Source organism: Lichenostomus cassidix, chromosome 3, assembly GCF_008360975.1.
Source record: "Lichenostomus cassidix isolate B80296 chromosome 3, HeHo_3.0, whole genome shotgun sequence".
NCBI classification, from domain to species: domain Eukaryota; kingdom Metazoa; phylum Chordata; class Aves; order Passeriformes; family Meliphagidae; genus Lichenostomus; species Lichenostomus cassidix.
In genome coordinates, this window is record NC_139483.1 from 15,951,851 (window position 1) to 15,975,343 (window position 23,493).

General features: G+C 46.5%; 1 protein-coding gene across 1 annotated transcript in view; it reads right to left on the minus strand.

Moving 5' to 3' along the window:
* The window catches only part of COQ8A (coenzyme Q8A), a 41,865-nt gene that overhangs the window by 2,077 nt on the left and 16,295 nt on the right, over positions 1–23,493 (minus strand). Inside the window, exons 5-13 of the mRNA XM_085054661.1 lie at positions 17,706–17,780; positions 11,230–11,352; positions 7,489–7,574; positions 6,309–6,449; positions 5,373–5,454; positions 3,954–4,047; positions 2,967–3,108; positions 1,419–1,526; positions 638–703 (exon numbers count right to left, since the gene is read on the minus strand). Coding sequence (XP_084910787.1) covers positions 638–703; positions 1,419–1,526; positions 2,967–3,108; positions 3,954–4,047; positions 5,373–5,454; positions 6,309–6,449; positions 7,489–7,574; positions 11,230–11,352; positions 17,706–17,780 — 917 coding nt within the window. The remainder of the gene's footprint in view (positions 1–637; positions 704–1,418; positions 1,527–2,966; positions 3,109–3,953; positions 4,048–5,372; positions 5,455–6,308; positions 6,450–7,488; positions 7,575–11,229; positions 11,353–17,705; positions 17,781–23,493) is intronic.

A 23,493-nucleotide genomic window follows, 5' to 3' on the forward strand; every position in this document is an offset into this window, starting at 1 on the left:
TTCCTTGCCTCTGCCCTCTCTTCAGGGGCCTGCATGCTAGCCAGGTTAAGAGCTACTGGCAGAAAGATACAGCTCTTCCCAACAGGGCTACACATGGCCCAGAGAATGTAAGGGACAGCAAAAAAGCTTCACAAATAGTCAGCCCATCCCCCAAAGAAACAGCAGAACCAACTGTGAGCAGCTTTAGGTGGCAGCTGCTGGCCCTGGCAGCTCAGTTACCACGTGCAGAACATGGCAATCACAAAGGAAGCACGTTTGACTTCACATCAATTTATCTATCATCTGTGGAAAAGCTAGCAATCTCAGGAAGAGGCAGGGAACAAGCAATTCCTGCATATCCCCATAAAAAAAATCACAGAATCGTAAGTGCTCTGACAGACCCTGCTGCCCAAGCTCCCCAGCAAGCAACACTGCAGCTCATTTCTGTGAACAGCCCAAATCAGAGAGGCAGCAGCTTGCAGCAGATGTGCTGACAGCCATGGCAAGGGATGAAACAGCAACAGAGATCGCTCTCTTGCCTCCAGCCCTACTTCCCGCCACACCTAAAGTGTATTCGAGTACAAAGTGATAACAGCTAAGAGATAAGAGTATTTGTGAAATCAAGTGCAGCTCTCTAGGACACAGTGCAAGTCCTCACCTCTATGTAGAGATCTGTGAACTTCTCATCAAACCCTCGTGTTGCTCCAAAGTCCAGCAGGGCCACCTGGAAATGGACAAACCTGTCTGTATTAGAGAGTCAACCATTCTGGTAGAACCTGATGTTAAGAATGCTCCTGATGTCTTCAGGAAGCTCAGCTGGCTTTCCCAGAGCTCTCCTCTGCATCCCAACTGCCCCTGATTCCTTTATTCCCAGTGTGCAGCCCCAACAGCTGCACCAGTAGCTGGCTGAGGAGAAACGGCCAATGCCCACACTGCCCTGCTGACAGCTCCACTCAGGCTGTGTGTGCAGGGACAGAGCAGCACTGAACCTTTTCCCAGCACTTTGCAGCACAGACCTCAGGAACAAACAAGCAATTCCATCTGCCCTACAGGGCACAAACAAGCAGCCAAAACAATGAGCAGGAATTGCTACCCTTATCTTCAGCACAGCAGAAGAGCATTTAACTAGAGTCCTGGGCTCAAGTGTGTCCTGGTAGAGCATTGCCAGCTGCAGCTTCCCACTGGCCACCTTCAAAACAGACCCTGAGATGAAGGAAGCAGCTGTGCCTGGATCTGGGACCAGGGTTACAGCAGCCCTGCTTTCCAACCCACACCTAGGGTGATCAAGTGGCAAAGAGCATGTTTCCCTGTGCTATCTACCCATGCCTCAAGGACAGGAATCTCAGAGAATCTCAGTAAGGCTTATTAAACTCTGAAATAATCAAAAGCTGGTGGAAACCAGTGTTTGTCTAGGCAGAACAGTGGCTGCTTGGGCTTACCTTGTGCAGCTGTGGGTCATAGAAGAAGTTTGACCAGTTGGGGTCAGTCTGCATGTAGCGGAACTCAAACAGCTCCCGCAGACACAGCACCAGGATGTTGTGGCAGATCTTCAAAAACAAGGAGAGACAAGAAACAAGTCAGGAGAGCAGCAAGCTCTACTCACACCTGTAACTTAGAGCAGGCACCAGCAAACAGGGAACACACCAGCAGGAACCATCTACTTTATGCTGCAGAACTCTTGCAGAGGTGAAAGAGCACCTCTCAGCAATTCCCAGCCCACACCTGCCATGGGACATCCTTAGCAGATGGCACAGATGCTGCAGTGCTCATCCAACTGCATTTTGGTCCTGACTTTTAACTTCCCAGCATTGACTAGACACTGGGTGGTTGCAAGGATGGGAATCCTGCATGATGCACAGACCCACCATGTACTCCTGTGGGCTCAGCACTGACCCAGTCTGAGGGAGGAGCACCAGAGCACACCTCGGGACTGACAGGCACAGGGAAGCAAGAGTAGCAGTCCCTGAAGACCCCCCCCTGCTGAATTACATACACCAGCAGAGCTTTTCTGTGAGGCTTGCTAAGCTGCAGCCTGTTCAGAACTGCCAGCCTCACTCTGCCCCTGTCCAGCTTCTGCAGAGCTGAGTGAAACATCATATCCAAAATGAAGGAGGAAAGCACCAAATGCAAGCCAGACCCTGCTGCAGGACACTGCCATTTGAGTTGGAAGGCAGAGGGTCAGCCAGGCCAGTTGCTCCTTGGAAAGAAGGGCTGCTCCTGCAGCAACACCTCAGCCCACAGTCTTTTAGAATGAGTCTGGTGATAGAGCAGCTCATTGCAGGGGACAGTCCCTAAGAACAGGCAGCCAGCTCTGGCACAGCTTCAAATGTAATGTGACACTGAGATCTGTTTATCTAGAGGAACAGATTCTGCCTTCTTCCCCAGTGACCTGCTAACAGCTGACAGCTAACACCAAGAAACACACACACAAATCCAAATACCAGGACAGTTATTTCTGCTACTAGAACAGCTGTTTGTCCCACCACAGCACTCCAATCCCTGGCTATATTCAGCACCAACGCCTACCTGTCCCCACATCCCTGCTCTTGTTTACTGACAGGTACTTTTCCAGCAGCCCCATGCAGCACAGGTCAGTCCTGCAGGAGATGGCACCCAGCTGCTTGCACTGAGAGGATTCTGCAATCCTGCCCAGAAGAGGAGCTGCATAAGACCCCTTTTCCCTTGCTGACAGTCCCTCCCAAACTTAATCAGCAATGGCATCACATAGCTAGGCCACCTCCCCTTCAGCTGCCCTTGCCATTCACCCCCTCCAACCCCTCCCTGCTGAATGCTCCTGCCTGCAAGGCCCAAACAAGCCTAGAGAGACTCCAGTGTTGCTTCCCTCAACAAGTTTTCCTAGAGGCTCCAGACAGTCCCTGACTCCAGCCCTGCTCAGGGTGCCATGAGGCATTCCCCTGTCTGGCAGTCATGGGCAGGCCAAGCACAGGGCTCTGAGCAAAGGCAGGAGCACAACCTCCCCACTTTACCTCATTTCGTATCTCCTGGCTCAGCCCTTCAGCTTGATCCAAGGGAAAGCCAGACACCAGCTCTGTGGTCAGCACGTGCTTGCTGCATAGCTCATCTATTACTTTTGGGACATAAAAGAAGGGGTGGTCTTTCAGCAGCTCCCTAGGGGATGGAGAAAGGAGAGGAAAAGGTTAGGAGCCCTGAGAGCAGATGGACCCATTAGCAACACCTCACACAGCCCTTTACCAGCCTCTCTCCCACACCCCGGCTGGGACTGCCAGGATGTGTTTTCCTCAGCAATTACAGTAGGGATTAAGTCAGCAGAAACCCTGCCAGTGCCTTAGAACTGCTGCCAGCTCCTCAGGTCACATCTCCTGCCAGAGCAGTGATACTAGGAAGGCTCCAGGCAGGTGTATCAAGGGCCACTGGGCTCTTTTGCCCACCCCACTTGGCTTCAAGGCCAGACTACACACATGGAAGAAAGGGCTTTCCCAAGGGAAGTGATGCCACAGGGGCAAATCTGCAGCAGGACAGGAAGGGTATCCAGCCTCCAGCAGTTCTCCATCATCCAGCCACCATGTAGAAAAAAATCTGTATGCCACAGCAAGCCAAGAGGGCAGGCAGCACTGGTGGTGGTAACTGCTGCAAGAGAGCTAAACTGAAAACCTTCTAGGCTGAAGGATGGGAGAAGTTCACACCAGGCTGACATAAGAGCACACAGAACAGCACTGCAACCCAATCTCAGGAGTTACTACAGCAGCTTCACGTGTGGCAGAGCAGACAGACTTGGGAAAGGGAGGTTATGTGATCACATTTCAGCTGACTGAAGCCATGCCCAGCTGAGACAAGGTGGTAATTCTGGGGGACAGCTCAGGCCACAACCATGCACCCTTCCCCTGTGCCACATGGCAGGGCACAACAGTCATCTCCCCACCATCACTGAAGTTAAGCAACCTCTCCTGCCTTTCCCACACAAACACAGAAGGGGCTGAAGGCAGTGAACATACTGGAATTTCCTTGCACAGGCAGCTTCTCTCAGGTAGTCACACTCCAGGGCCAGCTCTCTGCTCACAACTGCAATCAAGTGCTCAGGGAACAAACCTGAAGGTCAAACAGCAGAGAAAACAGGCTTAGAAAAAAGGAGCCCCTCAGGCTAAGCTTTCCAGAGCTGCAGCTGAGGAGCAGCCTTCTGTCCAGCCAACTCTGAGCTGAAGGCTACAGGAGGCCCCAGAGAGCCAAAGTGTATTTTGAACCAGATGCAGGTTCTGCAGTAATCCCAGGCCCAGGCTGCACAGCTGCTCCTAAGTCAAGGTGCATGCACACCACTGTTCTCTGTCCTCTCCCAGCTCCCACCCCACAGCCCAAGCTGTCTGTTCCTGCTATTGGCATAGCTGTGCAGGGACACACACCAAAGACAAGCACCCAAACACTGGGCAAAGGCAGCAAAAAAATGCTCCAAGCCAAATCTGCCTCCAAGTGGGAGCAGGCAGTGCCAGGTGGAAACAGTCAGCATGACTAACACAACACACTGCAGCAGCAGCACGTAGCCAAGGCCTGAGATGCCAAGTCCAGTCTTCTTAGTCTTGAAGCTGGAAAACCAACTTACTACTTGGGCCAGACACAGCTGGGAGTGCAGCAGCCTTTGCAGAGCCCTGCCCAGCCACCACAGACAGCAGTCCCAGATTTTGCCAGCATCCAGCCTGATTTTAGAGCAGCATTTGTATAGTCCCACTAAGGTTTACAGCTGCTGCAGGCAGGTATTTGGAAAAATGAGTAGTAAGCCCTGCATTCCCTATGGGAAAAGGGACTTATCCATGTGCTGGGACACTGAGCAAGTTCTGACAATTCTCCACAACTCTGATTAGAAAGAACAGAGAATGATTCGGAAGAGCATAGAATGTCAGGCATGGAGGGCTACAAGGACACATGGAGAAGAATGAGTTCTGCCAAATAGATCAGAAAATAACAGGACAATGCAGGACTACCTCACCTGAATAGTGCCCACACTCCAAGCCTAGAAAGCCATCAAAAGAATCCCTATGGGTCTGTCATTATAGAGAGCACACAGTGACAAGTGCAAGTTACTCTGGCAGGTGTGTGAATACCCATAGCCAGAAAAAACATAGCACTTCCTACCCCACCAAGTGGGCACTGGAGCAGGCAGGTGCCCAGCAAAGGCAGCAGCAGCTCTGCAGCAGGACAGGGGAGCACAGCATGGCTCCCCAAACTGGCCCTGCACCGTCTGCCCACATCTACTCCCTCTCCTGCTTTCTGCAGGAAGTCTGCTCCAGGGCAGACTTAGTATCTTAAAGTCCTTTTCCCCAGTCTGTGGAAGGACACATGAAATGCGCTGCTTGAAAGGGGTTGGCAGAACCTGACCTGCACCAGTGGGAACACAGGGCCTGCCAGGGTCTCTGTCTTTTTACCTTCAGGAAGAATATTGCTCATGCTCAGGACAGCCATCAGGTTGTTGACATCACTGGTGATGCTCTGGGCAACTCCAGGGTACTGTGGGACAGAATGGGAGAGGGCAGTGTTGAGATGAGATGACCTGGTTGTACAGGGCATGATAGAAACACCTTCTGGCTCAGCATCCACTGCCCCCAGTCACAGCACCTACAGCCTGGCAATGAGTCAGGGTATTGCTGAGCCACACATCCCTCCTCTAAAAGCTTATTCAAAGCCCAGCATCTAAACCAGGGGACAGACAGACAAGATGCAGCCCCTTGGAATCAGAATGGCTTGTTCAGACCCTCTGACAGGAATTCTCCCAGCACACGATGGGTTCTCAGACACACAAATCCCACAACAGCCACGGCAGTCAGTCATTTCCCTCCCTCAGCTGAAAGCACACACCCCTGGAAGCCCCACAGTGTGTCATTCCCAGCACTAGGGCAAGGGGTGAGGGCCCAGCCCAGTCCTGGCAAAGGCTTCTCCTGCTGTACTCACCCTCTCTGTCAGGAAGGGAAGGAGCCTGCACTGCTGAGGAGAGAGAATGTGTGCTGATGCCAGAGGGTTGAGTTTCTGCTGCTACTACCTTGGCCTGACTTCAGAGAGTACTTAGGACACAAATGGCTTGAGAAGACATCAGCATCCATTGATACTATTTCTAAAGTCTCCTCACTCTATAAAACCCCACCAATCAGGTGACCAGCTATGGGATGTCTCCTGCTCACCTGGACTTGGACTGGCTCAGGCTGCAAAACATTTCCTATCTTTTCCAGTCAGCTTGCACTAGGTAAGGTTATCACTCAACCAACATCTTCACTTGCATTACAATGTTTTTTTGTCTAGCACTACACAGGCAGCTCTCTGGCTTTTCTATGGGCTCAAACAAGACAAGGCTGGTCTGTAAAGCCCACCTGGATTTTCATGGCAACTTCTTTTCCATTTTTCAAGCGTGCCAGATGAACCTGGCCAATTGAAGCAGCAGCAAAGGGACGTTCTTCAAAGGACTCCAGTTTATCCCTCCAGTTGGGGCCGAGATCATTGTTGAGAGTTTTCTACAAATAAAAAGAAAGGATCAGGGTATGGGAAGCAAAGATTTAAGATTTTCACTATTGGAAATCATGTTCCTAAGGTGACTGAGTTCAGAATACCTATAACCTCCTTTCTAGATCATCCTCTGTGCCTTGTCATTGCACACCAAGGTAAGGAATGCTGCCCCAGCACTGAACAGATGCTGATCAGATATCTGTGAGGCTTTGGCCTGCAGGACAGAAATCCTGAACACAAACACCACTGCCTGCCTTGGCAATCCAAACATCCCCTTTTTGGTGCCACTTGCTATCTTACAGAAAATGAGCAAGGAGTTGGCTATTTCTCCTCTTTCATCATGCTGCCAAGCTGAACAGAAGCAATCCAGGCATGACTCTCTTTAAGGCAATATTGACAATTAAATATAACAGCCTGCTTTAACAGCTTTTTTGCTACCCTGCCAGACAGCCATATTTAAGTTCTAGCTCTGCTTAGTGTCTTTCAGAAGGTAAATAGCGCTGGCAGTTCCTTTTGCATCACTCTTTACATGTTAATTTATAGAGAACATATACACTGGGGAAGACAAACTTAGTTTGCTTCATTCTGGGTCTTCTTGATGGCAAGTTAACCGAAATCGTAAGGACAAAGCTGCTGGTAATTTTCCAGCAGACTAAGGCTTGTAAGTCTGTTTCTAACATGGGATGTAGATATATCTAGACACCAGCTTAAGACCCATGAGAAAGAGAAAACAGAAGAGGAGGCTACACTCAACAAAACCCTATAACCATATTTGTGTGCAGCATCCTGTTCCATCAACATCCATCTCAGGACATGAAAAACTCCCACATTTTTTCCTTTTATCTCAAACCAAACTTCCATGCTTTTGAGAGAAAAGACAGCATATAATTGAGAGAAGGAATCACATTACCCACAACTGAAAATATGTAACCTTACCGAAAGAATACTCTAAAATCCCCAGCCACCTCCCTTACTAGGGCATGTCAGAGGTGACATTTATTCTGTCATTGTCCCTTTCCCTGATAAGCAGTCAGGAATATTCCTCACCATCATCTGCTTTATTGGCATGAAGTCAGCACTCTGACGTACACGCTCAAAAATCCTCTGGAGATGGGGGTTGATGAAGGAATCATCTGCCAAGGGAAGAGCACATAGGAGTCAGTGCAGGCATTGCATTCTTCAACACACAAAGAAATGTGCACAGCCATTACAAGTCAGGCTGTCCTGGCCCCAGGCACACCCCAGTGAAGGTTTTGGAAGTAGTTCTTTTGGTGTGGTGACAGGCGGCAAAATACCCCAGAGCAGAGTGCTCTGCCTCCGTCACACACCAGCCCATCTTCTGGCTGGCAGCAGTACAACATCAGGTCTAGAAGAGGCCACTGCCTCATGGAAACACAGGTCACAGAAGGGACCCCCTGGAGAGCCATCCCAAAGCTCCAAGGTTCCCAATATGGTTTAATCCAGGTCATTTTGAGGGGCAGCAGCTCCTCTTAAAAGCTGTGCAATGGTAAAACACCAGTTACACAAGTACTGAACTCTGAGAGAAATCAGGATTCAGCATCTGCTGCTGTAAACAACTGCCCAAATGCAGAGCAACTACAAGTGGACAGAAAACAAAGCTGAGCCAAAACTTTTAAGTCAGAAGGATTTAGCAAGCAAATATTTACACTCATAAGAAAGAGGAGGGGCTGGGACATCTTGAAAGATTAGTCCTCTGCTTGAGCAAGGACTAAGGACTTCTACAACAGCTCAGAGAAAAACTTCCATTTCTGGCAAACTTTTAATTTCATTAATTATTTTGGAGGAATTAAATTTATCTGCTGCTCTCCCAACACTTGAAAAGTCCAGGCTACAAGCCTTGTTCCTGAAAACTCAACCTGCACGTGCAATTGTGACATTCAAACAAAAATTTATTGTTCCTCTCCAAATACACATGCATGAATCACCTTATGTCTATCCCAGGAAACAAGAAACAATGACCTTAAGAGGACTGTCCTGGGAAGAAGGGTGGAAAGAAATGGAAAGAAAAAGATAAATAATGCAGAGATATGACATTAACACTCAGCATTGTTTACAAATTCCCACTGAAGCCAGAGCAGCATTTAAAAGTCCTAAAAAAACCCCACTGTGGAACCATCAGGAGTTTTTAAGAGGAGCTCCCATTCCATCACTGCAAGTTGGAGAGGAGCAGGCTTTGCAGGAACAGTGAGTAGGACTCCTGCTGTAACATTAGAAACCCGCAAGAAGGTGAGACATCGTATTTGCGTGTGCATTGCAAACACAGAAACAAACGCCTGCTGTGTCACTGATGGTGTATCACTGCCCAGCCTCTGAACACTCTAAAAACTATTCCCAGGGCTATGTGAAGGTATTAACCATCCTGCTGCAACATGTCACCTGCACAGCCAAGGGTGACTGGGCAGAAAGAGAATGGATCTCACAAAGAGCGACTCTTGCTCCCAAAAGCCACTTGTGTCAAGGCAGCAGCATCTTCCCCAGGCATCCACGATAAACTTCTGTTATTTTCCTTATTGCTGACATCCAAAAACCTCTCAAAGGATTTGAACCCCTACTCTGAGAGGGCATCCATCCTTTGCTGGGGTGCCTGACCACCCCCACTCTTTGTTCATGGGCACAACGTCAAATAGCCAAGAAACCTGCAAGTCCAGGTTGACTGTACAGAAACTCAGCAGCAATGTCAAAAATCAGTCTTGTTATGGAAGCAACTCTGCCAAAGCCAGGCTTACAACACACTGATGAATAAGGTTTTACGTCTTTGTGGTCAGCTGGTGAGGCCTTACTGGAACTAAACACAAAGCAGGAGCCAAGGCAGGGCACTCTCAGCTGGCAAATGCAGATGCCTTTCCAACATCTCCCAGAACACAGGATATTTAGAGGCCTTTGGCATCTTTACTGCACTTGACCTTTAGGAATGTGGGTCCCTGGAAAATCCACTGACTCCCACATCAGGGAGACACAGCAGATATCAGGGGTTCAGGGAGACACAGCAAATATCAAGGTTTTTAGGGACACTGCTTTGTGACTTGTGATCAGCTGCAGGGAGTCCCTTCCCCCAGTTAGCATCCAGACCTGTTGATAGAAGCAGTGAATGCAAACTCACCGAGCCACAGAGAAGCCCAGGAAGTGGCAGGACCTGCATGAAACCCTGCTGTCCAAACAACCAGCCCAAGAAATAGACACTCTGCATTATTGATTGTGTCTGATTTATTTCACCACAGCTGTCCTTCAGCAAGGTCACCATGGGCCTGTGCTCTTGCCAGCCTCAGCAGTGTCCCCACACATAAGAGTCCAAATGAGGGCTGGGTACAACCACAAAGGTTGCTGAAGGCCTGTTCTTGACACCAAAGTGAAGTCAATCAGCAAGTATTTGACACTCCTACCAGAGCACAGTAACATTAGGAGACTGCAGGCAAGTTACAAAAATCCAGAGCATTTCTGCTCCTCAGAGCCAGCCTTTCACAGCTACTCCCTCTGCACTCACATTCAGGCCTAGGGCAGCTGTGACCAGGCTTGGGCACCCATCAGGCACAGCTCAGTAGTGTCCCAGGAATCTGAAATTAATCCCACCTACAGTAGATGAGTTTAACTGCAGAGCTGATTTCCAGGCATGGCTCACTCAGCCCACATACCAGAGGCACTGGAAAGCAAGGAGCACAGGAGCTCCTCCTGGATGTGCACTGGGAGCCATCAGTGGTGCCTGGCAGTTTCTAGAGCGTGAGAACACAGCATGTGAGTGGCAGCCTTTGACACAGCAGCTGATGCTTCCCACTAGGCTCTGCCACGTGGCCATCAGCCTGGCACCCACCTAAACCAATTGATTAGCAAATAAAATGCCAATCAGGGCTCCCTGGAACAGGGAACTGATCTTGTTTTGTTGGTGAGCACAAGTTATTTAATACTCTACTAGATCCAGTCTCATCAGCTAACACCTACAAAAATTCAAGTAGAAGCATAAGCCAAGAAAATCAAGAACTTCAAACTCTCAGACACTTACTCAGTTTCAGTAACATATTGAAAGCTATTTCCAGACAAGTCTTACAGCTATTTTGGGCTGGTTCTTTCCTTCCATATCAGGCTGGGCAGGAGGGCAAATTGGAAAGATCCAGATAAAGTTTGAATTGAGCCATCTCACACCTGCCATCTCCCAGGAGCAACCTAACAGTTCAGTGCAGAATCTGATGTCATTCCTGCCTTCAGCTGCGGTCACTGACTTAAGAGCCCAATGGATTAACTAGTTTGTAGTCCTCTCAGGATGAAAACAAATGTTTTATACCTGATAAGATTATCAGCTTTACTGGCCTTTCCAGGAAAGCTTCAGTGCCCACAGAACTTGTAAACCACAAACAGGTTGCTGTAATGGGAGAGCGTTGTGGATATAACCTTGACCACTTTTGGTGAACAAACATTCTTGTTGTCACCCTCCTTCTTTCTAGCAGGACACCTGCAATTTGAGCTTAATACAGCTCTGCTTCTCAACAACTGCTTGTTACACAGGCACTTAAATTCACAGTGTTACCCTACTGTCAGCCAATTTCAGTTATACACAATAAGGACAATAAGGGAGAGTGGTGGTGTATATAGTGCATGCATCTATTTACTTCATGCTGGAATTAGATGGAACTCAAACAATTCCATCACTGCTCTCCCAGGAGAAAGCCACTTGTCCAGGCTCCACATTCACTTGACACTGCCTGGCTGCAGACAGCTGACCCTGTGTGACCCTGGCAGCACTAAGGAGGACAGCTGAGGACCTGTGCTACCACTCACCTTGAATGCTTAACATCTGTCCCAGCTTCAGTGCCGCTCCCCGGACCTTGCACAAGGTCCTCACGATCCTTTCTGCATTGGCCTCCGACAGGAACAGGCTAGAATCCATCACTGCTTTCTTCCCTGAGGACAAGGAGAAAGAGTATGAATGAACACCCTTATCTTGGCAAGCCCACTCCACTCTGTTAGCCCACATCCAACAGCAGACTTGCCCTTCCCTAGGGAAATCAAATGAGGACTACACTGAGTGCCTTCACTGCTACCCAGAGGCATGGACTGAAGCAGCACAAAGTTGCCTTGAGAAAACTTTGACATTGTTGGCTTGAGGGCCAAGAGCACTAAGTCACAGCCTCCAAGAATGTCTGTGCTGCTCTGCAAACTGTCTGAGATCCTGGGCAGACAGTGAACTCACCGAACCAGCCAGCACAGCCTAAAACCCTGTGCAAAGGTGTCTTGAGTCCCACACCACAGGCTGCAGCACAGCCATAGCCTCAGAAGGGCAGAAGGAGTGAGCCACAGCCACAGCAAGGGAGAAGCCTCAAAAGCCTTGGCAGCACAGACCAACAACAGGCTGGCATTTCTTAGGGTGGAAGCTTGCACAGAACAAGGCCCAAAATATACACACTCACACACATTCCTGTCCCCAAGAACAGGTAAAGTCTGACATCTGACAGCTCAGAGTGGTCACTGCAGCCATCTACACACCAAACCGCCATAGTTCCAAGTATGCAACAGGGGTGTTGTGTGGCATAAGAAGCACTTCTCCACTTTAATTTTTTTATTATGGGAGAGAAGAAGGAGACCCTGATTCTAGTTTGTGGTCTCTTTGGGAGAAGCAACCCAGAACTGCCTTCCAGGGCAATGCCCAATAGAGCAGGGACAGAGGGGGCAGGAAGGCACTCAGCTACCACTTCTGCTGGGGCTGCAGATCAGCTCCTGCTGACAGAGAGCCAAGCAGGAGGAAGGTCAGGCCTTGCAGCCAGCCTGCAGAGCCCACAGCTAATAATGCTGATCTTGCAGATACACCATTTTTAGAATACTTTAGAGGAACAGAGGACATAACAGCTGAAGCCCCCATAAACAATAAGCAAAGCTCAAAAAGACACAGCATATGAAAACAGCCCTGGAGATCTCAGTCAGATGGAAATTACTGGTGTGTCAAGTGCTGACTAGAGCAGCCAGAGATCCTCTCCATCTCCAGGTAGCTCTCAGCAAGGTACACAGAGCAAGCTTAGACTGGCCAGGGGAGAGGAGAAACAACACAGAGCCAGACTGAAGTAGCTGCTGTCTGAACTCTGGTAGCTCCCACAACTTGGTGCCATTTTCTTGTGGTGCCAAGCATGTTACTGATCTGACAGCCACCCTTCAGTCCCTGCAAGCAGCTGGATTGCTTACAGACCTTCCCTGCAGAAGTGATTCCACTGAGCTCTCCGCTGGCAGAGCACAAATATGCCAAGTACAGGCTACTCTCCTGTCCTTCTTCCCCCCTCCTTCCTTCACCTGTTTTGTGGGGTAGCAGCAAGATGGCACTGCATGTAACACAGCTCTCTCTCCAAATCCCTGTCCTAAGTCAAGAATGTACATGAAAAGGCAAGAGGAATAAAAACACCAGGAGTACACAGGACAACTATCCTGTGCCTGTGAGCAAAATACAAAAATGCAGGAGGAGTCCAGAATTCACCATTTCCAACACACAGCAATCCTCAGAGATCATTTTGCCCTGGATAATGGATATAAGGAGCCTTAGAGACTGAACAGGTAGAGCTGCCCAGGGCAGAATAATCTGGCTTTGCATACTTGAAAAGCTGTCTCTCAACTGCTCTATCAGGAAAATTGTGTCCTTGGCAATGATGAGGCAAATCCCTGTATGAAATGACACACAGGACCTAGGAAAAGTACTGAGTCAAAGCCATACCCTCCTTCACACCACTGCACACAAAAACATCCTCCTGTGAGTCGGCAGCAGAATAAAGGGGTTAGTTAATGATTAAAGCCACCTCCAGAGGCCAGTGAACCCTGACAATTTTAAGTCTGATCAGAGAAAGAGCCAAACACAGGCAGTCCCAAATCCTCTTCTCCTGGCAGGTTTTTCATTGAAGTCAAGCTTCCAGGGGCAATACCTGATCACCAGGCAGCCCAACAGCTTGTGAGCAGTTCTTGCTGATGTACTTTGCTACAAGTGGGCATGAACAAGAAGGTGATCTGGAGGCAAGAATGAAAAGCAGAACTACGTCAATGGCAAGCAGAGAGAAAACAGACATAGGCTTCCAAGGCTGTGTGGAAAGGGTGTGGGGATAAAACCCACCACATGTTCATGGGAAAAAATATACCAATTTTAAGGAAGTTAACATTTTTCCTAAAGATGGCTGGCACCTTTTGGTGCCTCACATTATTTCCTCCCCATCTTCCCATCATAAAGCTGGTTTCACCTCTTTCATCAGGGAAAGAGAAAAAGACCAATAGAAGTCACAAGCTGTGCCAACATGGACACCTCAGAAATTAAGGCTCCTGCAGCCTGTCAGTTCTTCCACAGCACAGGCAGCAGGCAGACACCCTCAACTAGTGCTTGACCCACTTTATTTTTTTTCCTTTTCAAATTCAGAATCAGCATGAAACTTTCCAACTCTGGGTGCAACTCACACCTGCATCACTCCTTTCCCACCTTCTTTGCCACTGTCAAATGGAGAACTAGCAACTGGACTTTGTGTGTATTTGTTTCAGGACCATCTGCCACAGAAACTGTGGGGCAAGAGAACAGTCAAGAACATAGCCTAAGCACTCGGGACTGAAAACCCAAGGATATTGCATTATTCCCTTTCATAAAAATATCCCTGTGTTCAAATCCAGGCCAAGTGCCAGCCCGTCAAGGCTCTGTCCAGCCTGGCATTTGTGCAGTGCCTGAAGAATTGCCCAGGACAGGTCATTAATAAGTTACAAAGTTGTCCTTGACCCCAGAGTCTCTTTACTTGTAACAGCAGCTGTTTATTTGTACACTCATTTTAATTCCTGGGAATTTATTCTACTTTCCCATTCCCACCCTGTGTGGGCCTTATACTGTAAATACAAACTTTAAATACAGAGGCTGCCATCAAGGTCACCAGTGACAGAGGAGACCAGCCTACCTGGAAAATTCAATCTGGAAATCAAGTAAGCTATCCTCTTTTTAACAAAATAAGATGAGCCAAAACATTTAAAGATGGCAGCATTAGGGCCTTAAGCCCTTTAAAAAAAAAAAAAAACACCAACCAAAAAACCACACAAAACCCCCAAGAAACCTGCACCTACTCATAAGAATTTGGCAGCAGAAAGAATTTATGTCCAGGACATCAGGCTTGGATGAAAAAGGAAGAAATTCACTAACTCTTGAACCAGACATTTTTGTTCTAGGCTAAGTCCCTGAAGAAGTGAATTGTTTATGGAAACAGAGACAATCCAAAGCAGAGAGAGAAGGGTCCTGTGGCTACTAAACTAGGATGGGGAAATTGAGCAGGAAAAAACAGATCAGCACTAGCACAATTACCAGACCGTGCAGGAGAGTAGGAATTTGCAGCCCCTCTGATAACATCAATGGAAAGAAGAAGTACAAGCTGTGCTATCAGGATCATGTGTAGCTCAGGAGTGTCTGGCTTAGGGGTTGGGAATCAGTGTTTCTAACTCCACTTTAAAGGTGTAAAGACACTTGGGTTTGTACTGACTAGGAAAGAGGAGGGCAACCAAGCTCTTCCTCGTTACTCCTGGATGCCAGTGAGAGTGTGAAATTCTTAGGCATGCCTTTGGGCATACACACATTCCACTTGTTTAAGTCTGGAGTGCCAAGAAGTTACTATTAATACTGCAGCAGTGGAGATAGAAATCACATTCTCTACCAGCTTCCCAGGAACAGGACAGTATGTCATTCTCAAAACGGACAAATCTTAGCCCAAACTCATGGCACTTGCAGCCACAAAACTTGGGCACAAGCTCCTCAAGCTGAAATCAGGAAAGGGGTGCAGAGGTCATTTTAATGAAGTGTAGAGGTACTTATGTCAAGAGATTTCCCCCAAGAACAGCTAAGGCTGGTACTGTCAGAAGAACAGTAAGAAAACGGAATCTTAGACTCCCACTGTGTCTGTATCCACTGCGTCCATCCGTGCATTTCTGCAGGAGCAGAGCCCATGGAGGGACTCTCGTTCACGGAGCCTTACCCACCCCTCTAAAATACTGTGGCAAACACACATCCAAGGACACCAGCTAGAGGCTGCAGCTGAGTCACCTGGAAACCTTCCTGTGTCTTTGGTCTGAGAAGCTCCAGAAGAGTACAAAGGCTGAAAGTCTTTTATTTTTGCCTCACCTCCACACTTGCTGTTCTTGGCCCATTCTCAGTCCCACTGTCACTGTTATTCTCCTTGCAGCACAATCACTGCTCCAAGATCTTATCTAAGCAGACTTGACAGCAAGAGGGGAAGCAACAAGGAAAGACAAACACCTAAAAATAAAAGCCAGGTCATTTTCTAACTCCCCTGCTTAGAACTGAAATTGGCAGTTCTCATTGCCTTATTTTTTAATCAAGGTTTGTTCCAGAAAACCATCCTTCCCAAAGCAGGATTCAAGACTGTAGAGCAGGCTTCTGACACGGAAAAATAGTAGTTTTCCAAGCAAGAAGAAAAAGGTTTAAAGGTGCAATTTCTTCACTGAAAAGATACAATGTCTGTTGCCCCCTAAATAAAAAATAAATAAAAATAATCCTTCTCATGCTGTAAGAGAGAGGAACAAAGCTCATGTTATTCCTTCAAACTTCATAGCTCTGCAAAGCTCATGTTTTCATTCGGGGTGTGCCCAATTAGAAAATACTCTGGCAAGCAGAGAAATACCAACAGTTGCACCTCTCTTAAAAGCAACACAAATCATCAGCTTCCAACAGGTATCAACAACCTGTCAAACATCCCAAGTGGTGAAAGCAAAAAGCCTTGAAGGATTCTCTACAGGATGGGCTGTGTTTGCCTGGATGCATGTTTTTAAATCAAAGCAAAGAAACCCTCAAACACCTCGTCTTAGAGAGAAACAAGAACTCTTTACCAAAGATCCTTTTTCTCTGCTGGGCTGCTCTGCATTGCCTTGCTGTTAGTATTTGCATTTTAGTATTCCAAGTACAAGCAGAGTCCTGGGTCATACAAAACCCCTGCCCGCCACCAATGGGAATCCTTTTCATATCCTGAAGTATTGTTTTATGGTTTGGGAATTTCTTTTGGTTGGGAGTTTTTTGTTCAGTTGCTAAGTTTTTTTAGTGCTTTCCCCCCTCCAAATTTCTTCATTTTTCAGTCACTCCAGTACCTCCTGAAACAGAGGTTCAGTCTCCATCCTTCTTCCACCCCCAGAGATGATGAGGATGAAGATAGAAACTGGCTTTGTAGTAGAATACTACCAGCCACAAAGTAAAATTACAAGAACCCAGCAGTTGTCATTATCTCGAAGTAATGCCTCTGAACCAGAAATTATTTGACTTCATTTTTACTTCTAGCTACAAGTTCTTAAACCTTTCATCAGCTCCCTCCAGTCACTGGAAGTAACCTAAACACACCACCATAGCAGCCAAACCAAAGAGACCAGCTGAAGAACAAACAGCCTGCAGGAACTGTAACAGACACATTGACATTTTGCAGTATCCCACCAAAGCTTTTCCTGGATTACAAGCAAGTGAATTGAATCATAAACTTTAGAGTAATGTCATGTTTTCTAGAGAAGAACACCATGTATCTCTATGCTCTAAACCATTCACATACACACACTACCACATTTTACCAACACGTGCTTAGAAGAAAGTCACCATGATGTGGGCAGGTACAACTTAGGAACATTTTACCTCCAACTTCAAATGAGCTGGGAAGGGAAGAAGATCAGGTCAATTTGCACAGCACAGCCTTTTGCATGTTATGAGAATCCTTTAGAAGGCAGCAAAAGACAGATACTGGAAATAGATATTTGCCTTTTAACAGGAGCATGAAGTGTTTTGTCTCTCTTAAAAGAGTGCAGCCATCCTCCAAGATCCATCTAGGCAGAACGTTCTTAAATTTCAAACAGACTACAATCACTAAGAAAATTTCAGACTTACAGGTTTCTCTACAGTTTCGGTTCTGATAGCAATACATGGTTTCACTGAACAGTTTAAAAAGAATTGTTAAGACAACCTAAAATTGTCATGGGGATAGTATTCAACCTCAGGACTGGCTATGGAAAAGTAAAGCTGTGCAAGTTGTTGCTGGCACAAACACATTCACTGGAATATTCCTCTCACATCTGTCTGTGTGGTGAGGCTGTGGTGTACTGAGATGGGAGAAGAGCCAGGAGATGAAGGATTATATTGAAAATAAAAGAACTGCCCATATTCCCCTGTTACTCTGTCTCACCATCCAGCCTCTTGCAAATGCAGGTAAACTGTGTCTGGGGATAAAATAAAGAGGAGGGAAAAAAGAAAACAGAAGGACGTTGAAAGGGCTTACCATTGCGTTCCTCAGGTCTAAGGCTCTTCTTCGCCACTTCTGCCAAAGCACCGATGCCAAGGCCAACAGCTAGCCCTTTAAAATAATAAGAAAAATGCTTGAGTCAGAATGAAAAAACCTGCCATGACCCACACAGAGGTATTTTTGGTAATTTACTTTAAGCCACACATTCAAATGCACAACAGCTTGAGTAGAACATCCTGGCTTTTGCAGTGGAGTCATCTTCACTCAATGCTGCAGAGTTTTCTCCTATACTTCTCCAGCCCAGCATGCCAGCCAGGAATCATAGGCTATGCCAGTCTGGGACATCTGGCTTTTATAAAGCATGTCACAAGTGCTACTCAGACCTCTGTGCTCTGGCTGATGTTCTGCTGTAGACTCAAATCACGGTGTTTACAAGAAGAGAAGGAAAAAAAAGAAGCCAAATCTCTCACAAACATGGTTCTAAAAAGGGCAACTCTCAGGAAGGTCTAGAATCCCTCTCATCCCCCACCATGCCACCACACCAGGAGGAAAAACTGTGTTTAGGATGAAGCCACTGCCAGCAGAGTTTAAGATTCTGCAACCCTGCTGTCTAAGCGTTAGGTTTAACTGTGCTCACTAGCTGTCTCTTCCTTTCATGAGCTCATTGGCTGTGATGATCAGTAACATGTTTTTCCCCGAGGCTCACCTTATACCAGCAGTGCTGCAACCTGCAATCCCAAGGAGCTGGGCTGGGGAGTAATCCCACACAGCAACAGTAAGGCTAGGAGATAAAACAGCAGCACTCCACATGCACTATCACCCTGGCAAGCAGAGAATTCCTGGGTGTTGTTTCACAGCCACAGGTTAAGCTACAGCTACAAAAGCAGCATTATCTGCCTCCACTAACAAGAGCAAAGCCACCCAAGATGAAAAGAGGCACAGATCTAATCATGCAGTAATCCATACTACCAAAGGTCTCACTGCCTTCCCAATATCAATATTTATTTCTCTGGATAATAAATGACGTGGGCAACCAGAACAGATGGTGCTGCTCCACATCTCAGCAGTAGTGCATCCTGCCATGCTGTACTGCCACACTGCTGACAGTACTGGGTGCACTTGTTTTCCAAGCACCCCAAGCCCTCCTCAAGTCACTACTAGAAAACTTCCCAGGTAAAACACCCAGGGAACAAAGTCAGGACAATGAAGGAAGCAGTGCTGTCCAGCACATGGCATTTTGCACATGTGCAGGAAGAACCACGTGCACAAGTTTTGTAGGCTCAAGTGAGAAAGCCTGAGCACAAACAAGGTTACCCTCATCCTGCACTGGAGCTTTTCCTTTCTCCCATCAGGTAATTACAAGCCCACCTCTCCCAGTACAATTTCAAGCTTGCCCAGTTTGTCTGCTTCACAAACAGCTCCACTTTCAGTCTTACAGACTGCATGCACTGGGCCAGAGAATCCTGCATAAAGTGAAGCACGGGAGGCACCACTGACATTACAAGGTGGTTAGGTTTTGGGTTTGTTTTTTTTTTTTTTTGTTTTGTCAGTTTGGTGGAGTTTTTTGTAGGGTGTTTTTTGTTTGGGGTTTGTAGGATTTTTTTTAAGTTTTCCATTTCTTCACCAAGTTTTCCTATGGAGTTGCAGCACTGAATTGACAAGTTGAAGCCTAAGGAAGTTTGCTGTTAGTAGCTAACTTGTCCAGACCCTTCATTTGTGCCAAACCATGCATCACCAATAAGGAACTTTTTTGCACCAGAAATCCAGAGATTTTACCAGCTAAACAAAGCAGGGGAAATACCCCTAGGCTTTGCAGAAAACAAGCAAAAAGACTTTTTAAATACAGCATAAACAATACCTATTAAAATGTTGATACATGATCATTTCCAATCAGATCTCACATACAGGACTTGGAGCAGGCAGTACCAAGTCCAGGAAGCCAATAAAGACATATCTCATCAACAAAATGTGATTTTCCAGACTAAATACCACTCACAGAACATTTCTGTTGGCCTTAATCCCACTTTCACCTCCTCCAAAACAATGGTCCCCATGATAAATCAGCTTGGTCATTATTAGAGCTAGAGTGAACTGACTGGCAGTAATTGGTTTCAAATTAAAAACATCACTTCTTCTAAAGGCTCTATGTTCAATGTCTAAAATTAAAAACTACAAGATTTACTGCCTGGACATAAAATGTATCTGAAGTTTCTAACCTCTTCATCATTAAGACACCACTTCAAAGGTAAATGAAAGACTAGGAACCAGATTCTACTCTTGTCTTCCAGAATAAAGATGGAGAGGTTATAGCATGTTTGAAAGCAGCTTGGGTTTACATCAGTGTGGACTAGAACAGACTACAAATGAAATGTGTTTTGCACCTTCCCTCTCATGGAAGCACAGAGCTGAGTATCTGTACTAATATTATGGACTGCACAAGAAAAAGAGCCTCTTCTACAACAGGTGCTCTTGCTGTTTCCTCACTGCTCCACTCTGTACAACTTCCAAAAAAATTAACTCCAATCACCAGTCAACAACTGTTTAAAATAAACTAAAGTCAAGCAAAAACAAGTGCATGGTTAAACAGCTGCTAAGCTTTAAAGATCTGAAGTTTAAACAAAGGCTTCAAGTATCTTCTAACTATGATAAGTGTTTGCTGCTGCTTAGTAGTAGAGCTTGCAAAAAAAAAAAAAAAAAAAAGAAAAAAGGAGACTGTAAGGGTGGATATTTGGGGTTAAGGTGCTTGCCTTCCCAAGTAACCAGTACAGATACTGAGGTCCTGCTTCCCAGGGAGTAGCTGTACATCTGCCTGCCAGTAAGGAGTTGTGAATGAACTCTTCTTGCTGCTTTGCCTGCACATGGAGCTTTCTTTGCTTCACCTCTTAAACTGTCTTTATCTCAACTCCCAAGTTTTCTCCCTTTTGCTCTTCCAATTCCTTCCTGCCTTCCTGCAGTGGGAGGAAATGAGTAAGCAGCTATATGGGGCTTAGCTGCTGCCATTCACCTGTTAGCAGGAACAAGTCATCCCTCCTAAGAAGCTGCAGTGCTACAAAAGCACTCTCCTCCTCTGGGCCACTGATATACTTGCACAGCTCACTCGTGAGGTCCTTCATTTTCCTTGCCTGCAAGGAAATGTGTATTTCCTCCAAGATTAATCATTTTGGGACAGTTCTCAGCATTGCTCAACAACCATGGTTCAGCACCTTGAAAAATAACCTTCCTAAGTACCTCTACATTCCCCTGCATTTTACACTTTATACAGAGAGATTATTTCAGCCTTGGAAAATACCAGCAGAGTGGCTCTTCAGATATTTTCCAGGCATCTGCAGCATCTGGTATACTTCAAACCAAGCCCATCAAGAGATGATCTGGGACCAGTTTTGTTCAGGAGGAAACCTCTTGCTCAGCAACTGACACAACAAAACAAACAGGAGCTGAATGTACTATTATCACTCTGCTCAGCCTGCCAAGCACAGGGTTCCCCTTCTTCTTGGGTTTATCTTTACTCCTGAATGCTCTACCTCCTTCCCCTCCCCAGTAACACAGGGGAAGGGGATGGTGGTTACAGTCAGTTCACCACATGTCGTTTCTGCCGCTCCTTCCTTCTCAGGGAGAGGACTCACACTTTTCCTCTGCTCCAGCATGGGGTTGCTCCCACAGAAGACAGTTCTCCACAAACTTCTCTGAAGTTCTTTCCACGGGCTGCAGTTCTTCACAAATTGCCCCAGCATGGGCCACTTCCATAGGGTGCAATCCTTCAGGAATAGGCTGCTTGAGCACAGGTCCACCACAGGGTGTCAAGTCCTGCCAGCAAACCTGCTCTGGTGTGGGCTCCTCTGTCCACAGGTCCTGCCAGGAGCCTGCTCCAGTGTGGCTTCCCTCAGGGTCACAGCTTTCTTCAAGCATCCACCTCTTCCACTGTGGGATCTGTCACAGGCTGCAGGTGGATCTCTGCTCCACTGTACCATGGGCTGCACCACAGGCTGCCAGAGAATCTCAGCTCCAGCACCTGGAGCACCTTCTCCCCCTCCTTCTTCCCTGACCTGCGTGTCTGCAGGGCTGCTTCTCTCATTGCTGTCTCCAGCTGCAATTGTGCAGGTTTCTTCCCCTTTTTAACTCAGTTATCCCAAAGTTGCTGCTACCATTGCTGATGGCCTTGGCTTGGAGCCATCTTGGAGTTGGACACAGGGGAAGATTCTGGCAGCTTCTCCCAGAAGCTACCCTGCAGCCAAAACCTTGGCAAGCAAACCCAATACACTCACTTGTCATTCACATGACAATCTGAATCCTGCAGCTGTCAGGCCTGTATATACTTTACTATCATACCTCAACAGACTAGGTTTTTATGTTTTTGTTTTCAAAAGTGTTAAAATCACATTAAATCTAGACTTCACCACAAACTTCCTGAATTTGCTTTATTGCAAAAGGATCTCATTATGTCATTAAAATAATAAACTTAGAAACCAGGAATATGATTAAGGGAGACAGGAACGGCTTAGAAAAGTCAAATAAGGCAACAGAGGGAGAATGGAAATGAAGAAAAGATCAAGAACTGAGTGGATGGAACTGATGACCCATCAAGCTAAAAAACAAGCATGGAACAAAAAAAAACTGTGTAAAGATCTGTTTTGTCAATTACAATCCTGGGAAAAAAAAAAAAAAAAAAAATCAAGGATGCTATTTAGTACTATAAATACACCTACCAGCAGTCACTCCTGCTGCTGCAAGAAGCATACAAAAATACATATAAAGGACAAAGAAGTTCAGTAGAGGATCTTGTGCTGATCACAGAGCAATATTAGCTCAGTATTACATGGAAGTGTTGGAAAATATGATCTCCAATCTTTCCAATAAAAAGTTTGTTGCCCCAGAAGAGATGAGAAGCCAGGCAACTCAGCAGTCCAAGTATTTTTGCCTCCTGTTACTAATTTGTCCATCACCCACCAGAATATCCTGACATCATGGCTGACACACAGCTGAACACTCCCTATAACACTGGAGGGGACAAAAGAAAACATGCAAAGACAGGGGGAGGAATGATTCAAGTTTGAATGGGATCATGCCAATAGCATCAGAATTCAGCTATCTGAACCCCTGGAAGTTACATGAACTCTGTTTTGGACCTACTCAACATCTTACCATCTTCTCCAACCCTAAAATAATATTGTTCTAATACAGAAATAAATCAGGAAAGCATTTTTTATCAAAAAAAAAGGCTAAAAAAATAATCAAATGCTAGTTTGACTGGTATGGAGATTGTAGAAGACTCCACCTCAGTTAAAAGCTATTATCCCTTGTCCTGTTACCAGAAGCCCTTGTAAAATGTCCCAAAATACTGCACTCTGAAAGCAAGCATTCTGTCTCGCCAGCCATTTTAATCATATAAAGCAGACAACTGGAGGAGAAGAGCAAGACTAAAAAAAAATTACACACAGAGATATGTCTGGAGATGCTGGTTATAAACAATCTTTCTTTCTTACTCTCCCTTGGTGGTTTTGGTTTGATGGGGCTATTTGTTTGGGTTTTTACCTTGAGGTTAGGAGAAGACAGGTTATACTTCCCCTAGAAGTATGAGTCAGCCTTCCCTCACACAACAGCCTTGGGTGCCAAAAGCTGCAACATAAAGCAACAACTCTGGAACCCAAAGTTCACAGAAAATGTGGTCATCTGCCACTTCACATCCACTAGCTGCCAGCAAGCAGCAAGAGATGAACTCAGAAGATGACAGCTAAAAGTGTCATGACACTTCTCATAAAATTCAAGGCCAGATTAGAATGGAGACCTGTGTGCTACTAGAGCTTAAGAACATAGTCAAGTGAGTTAT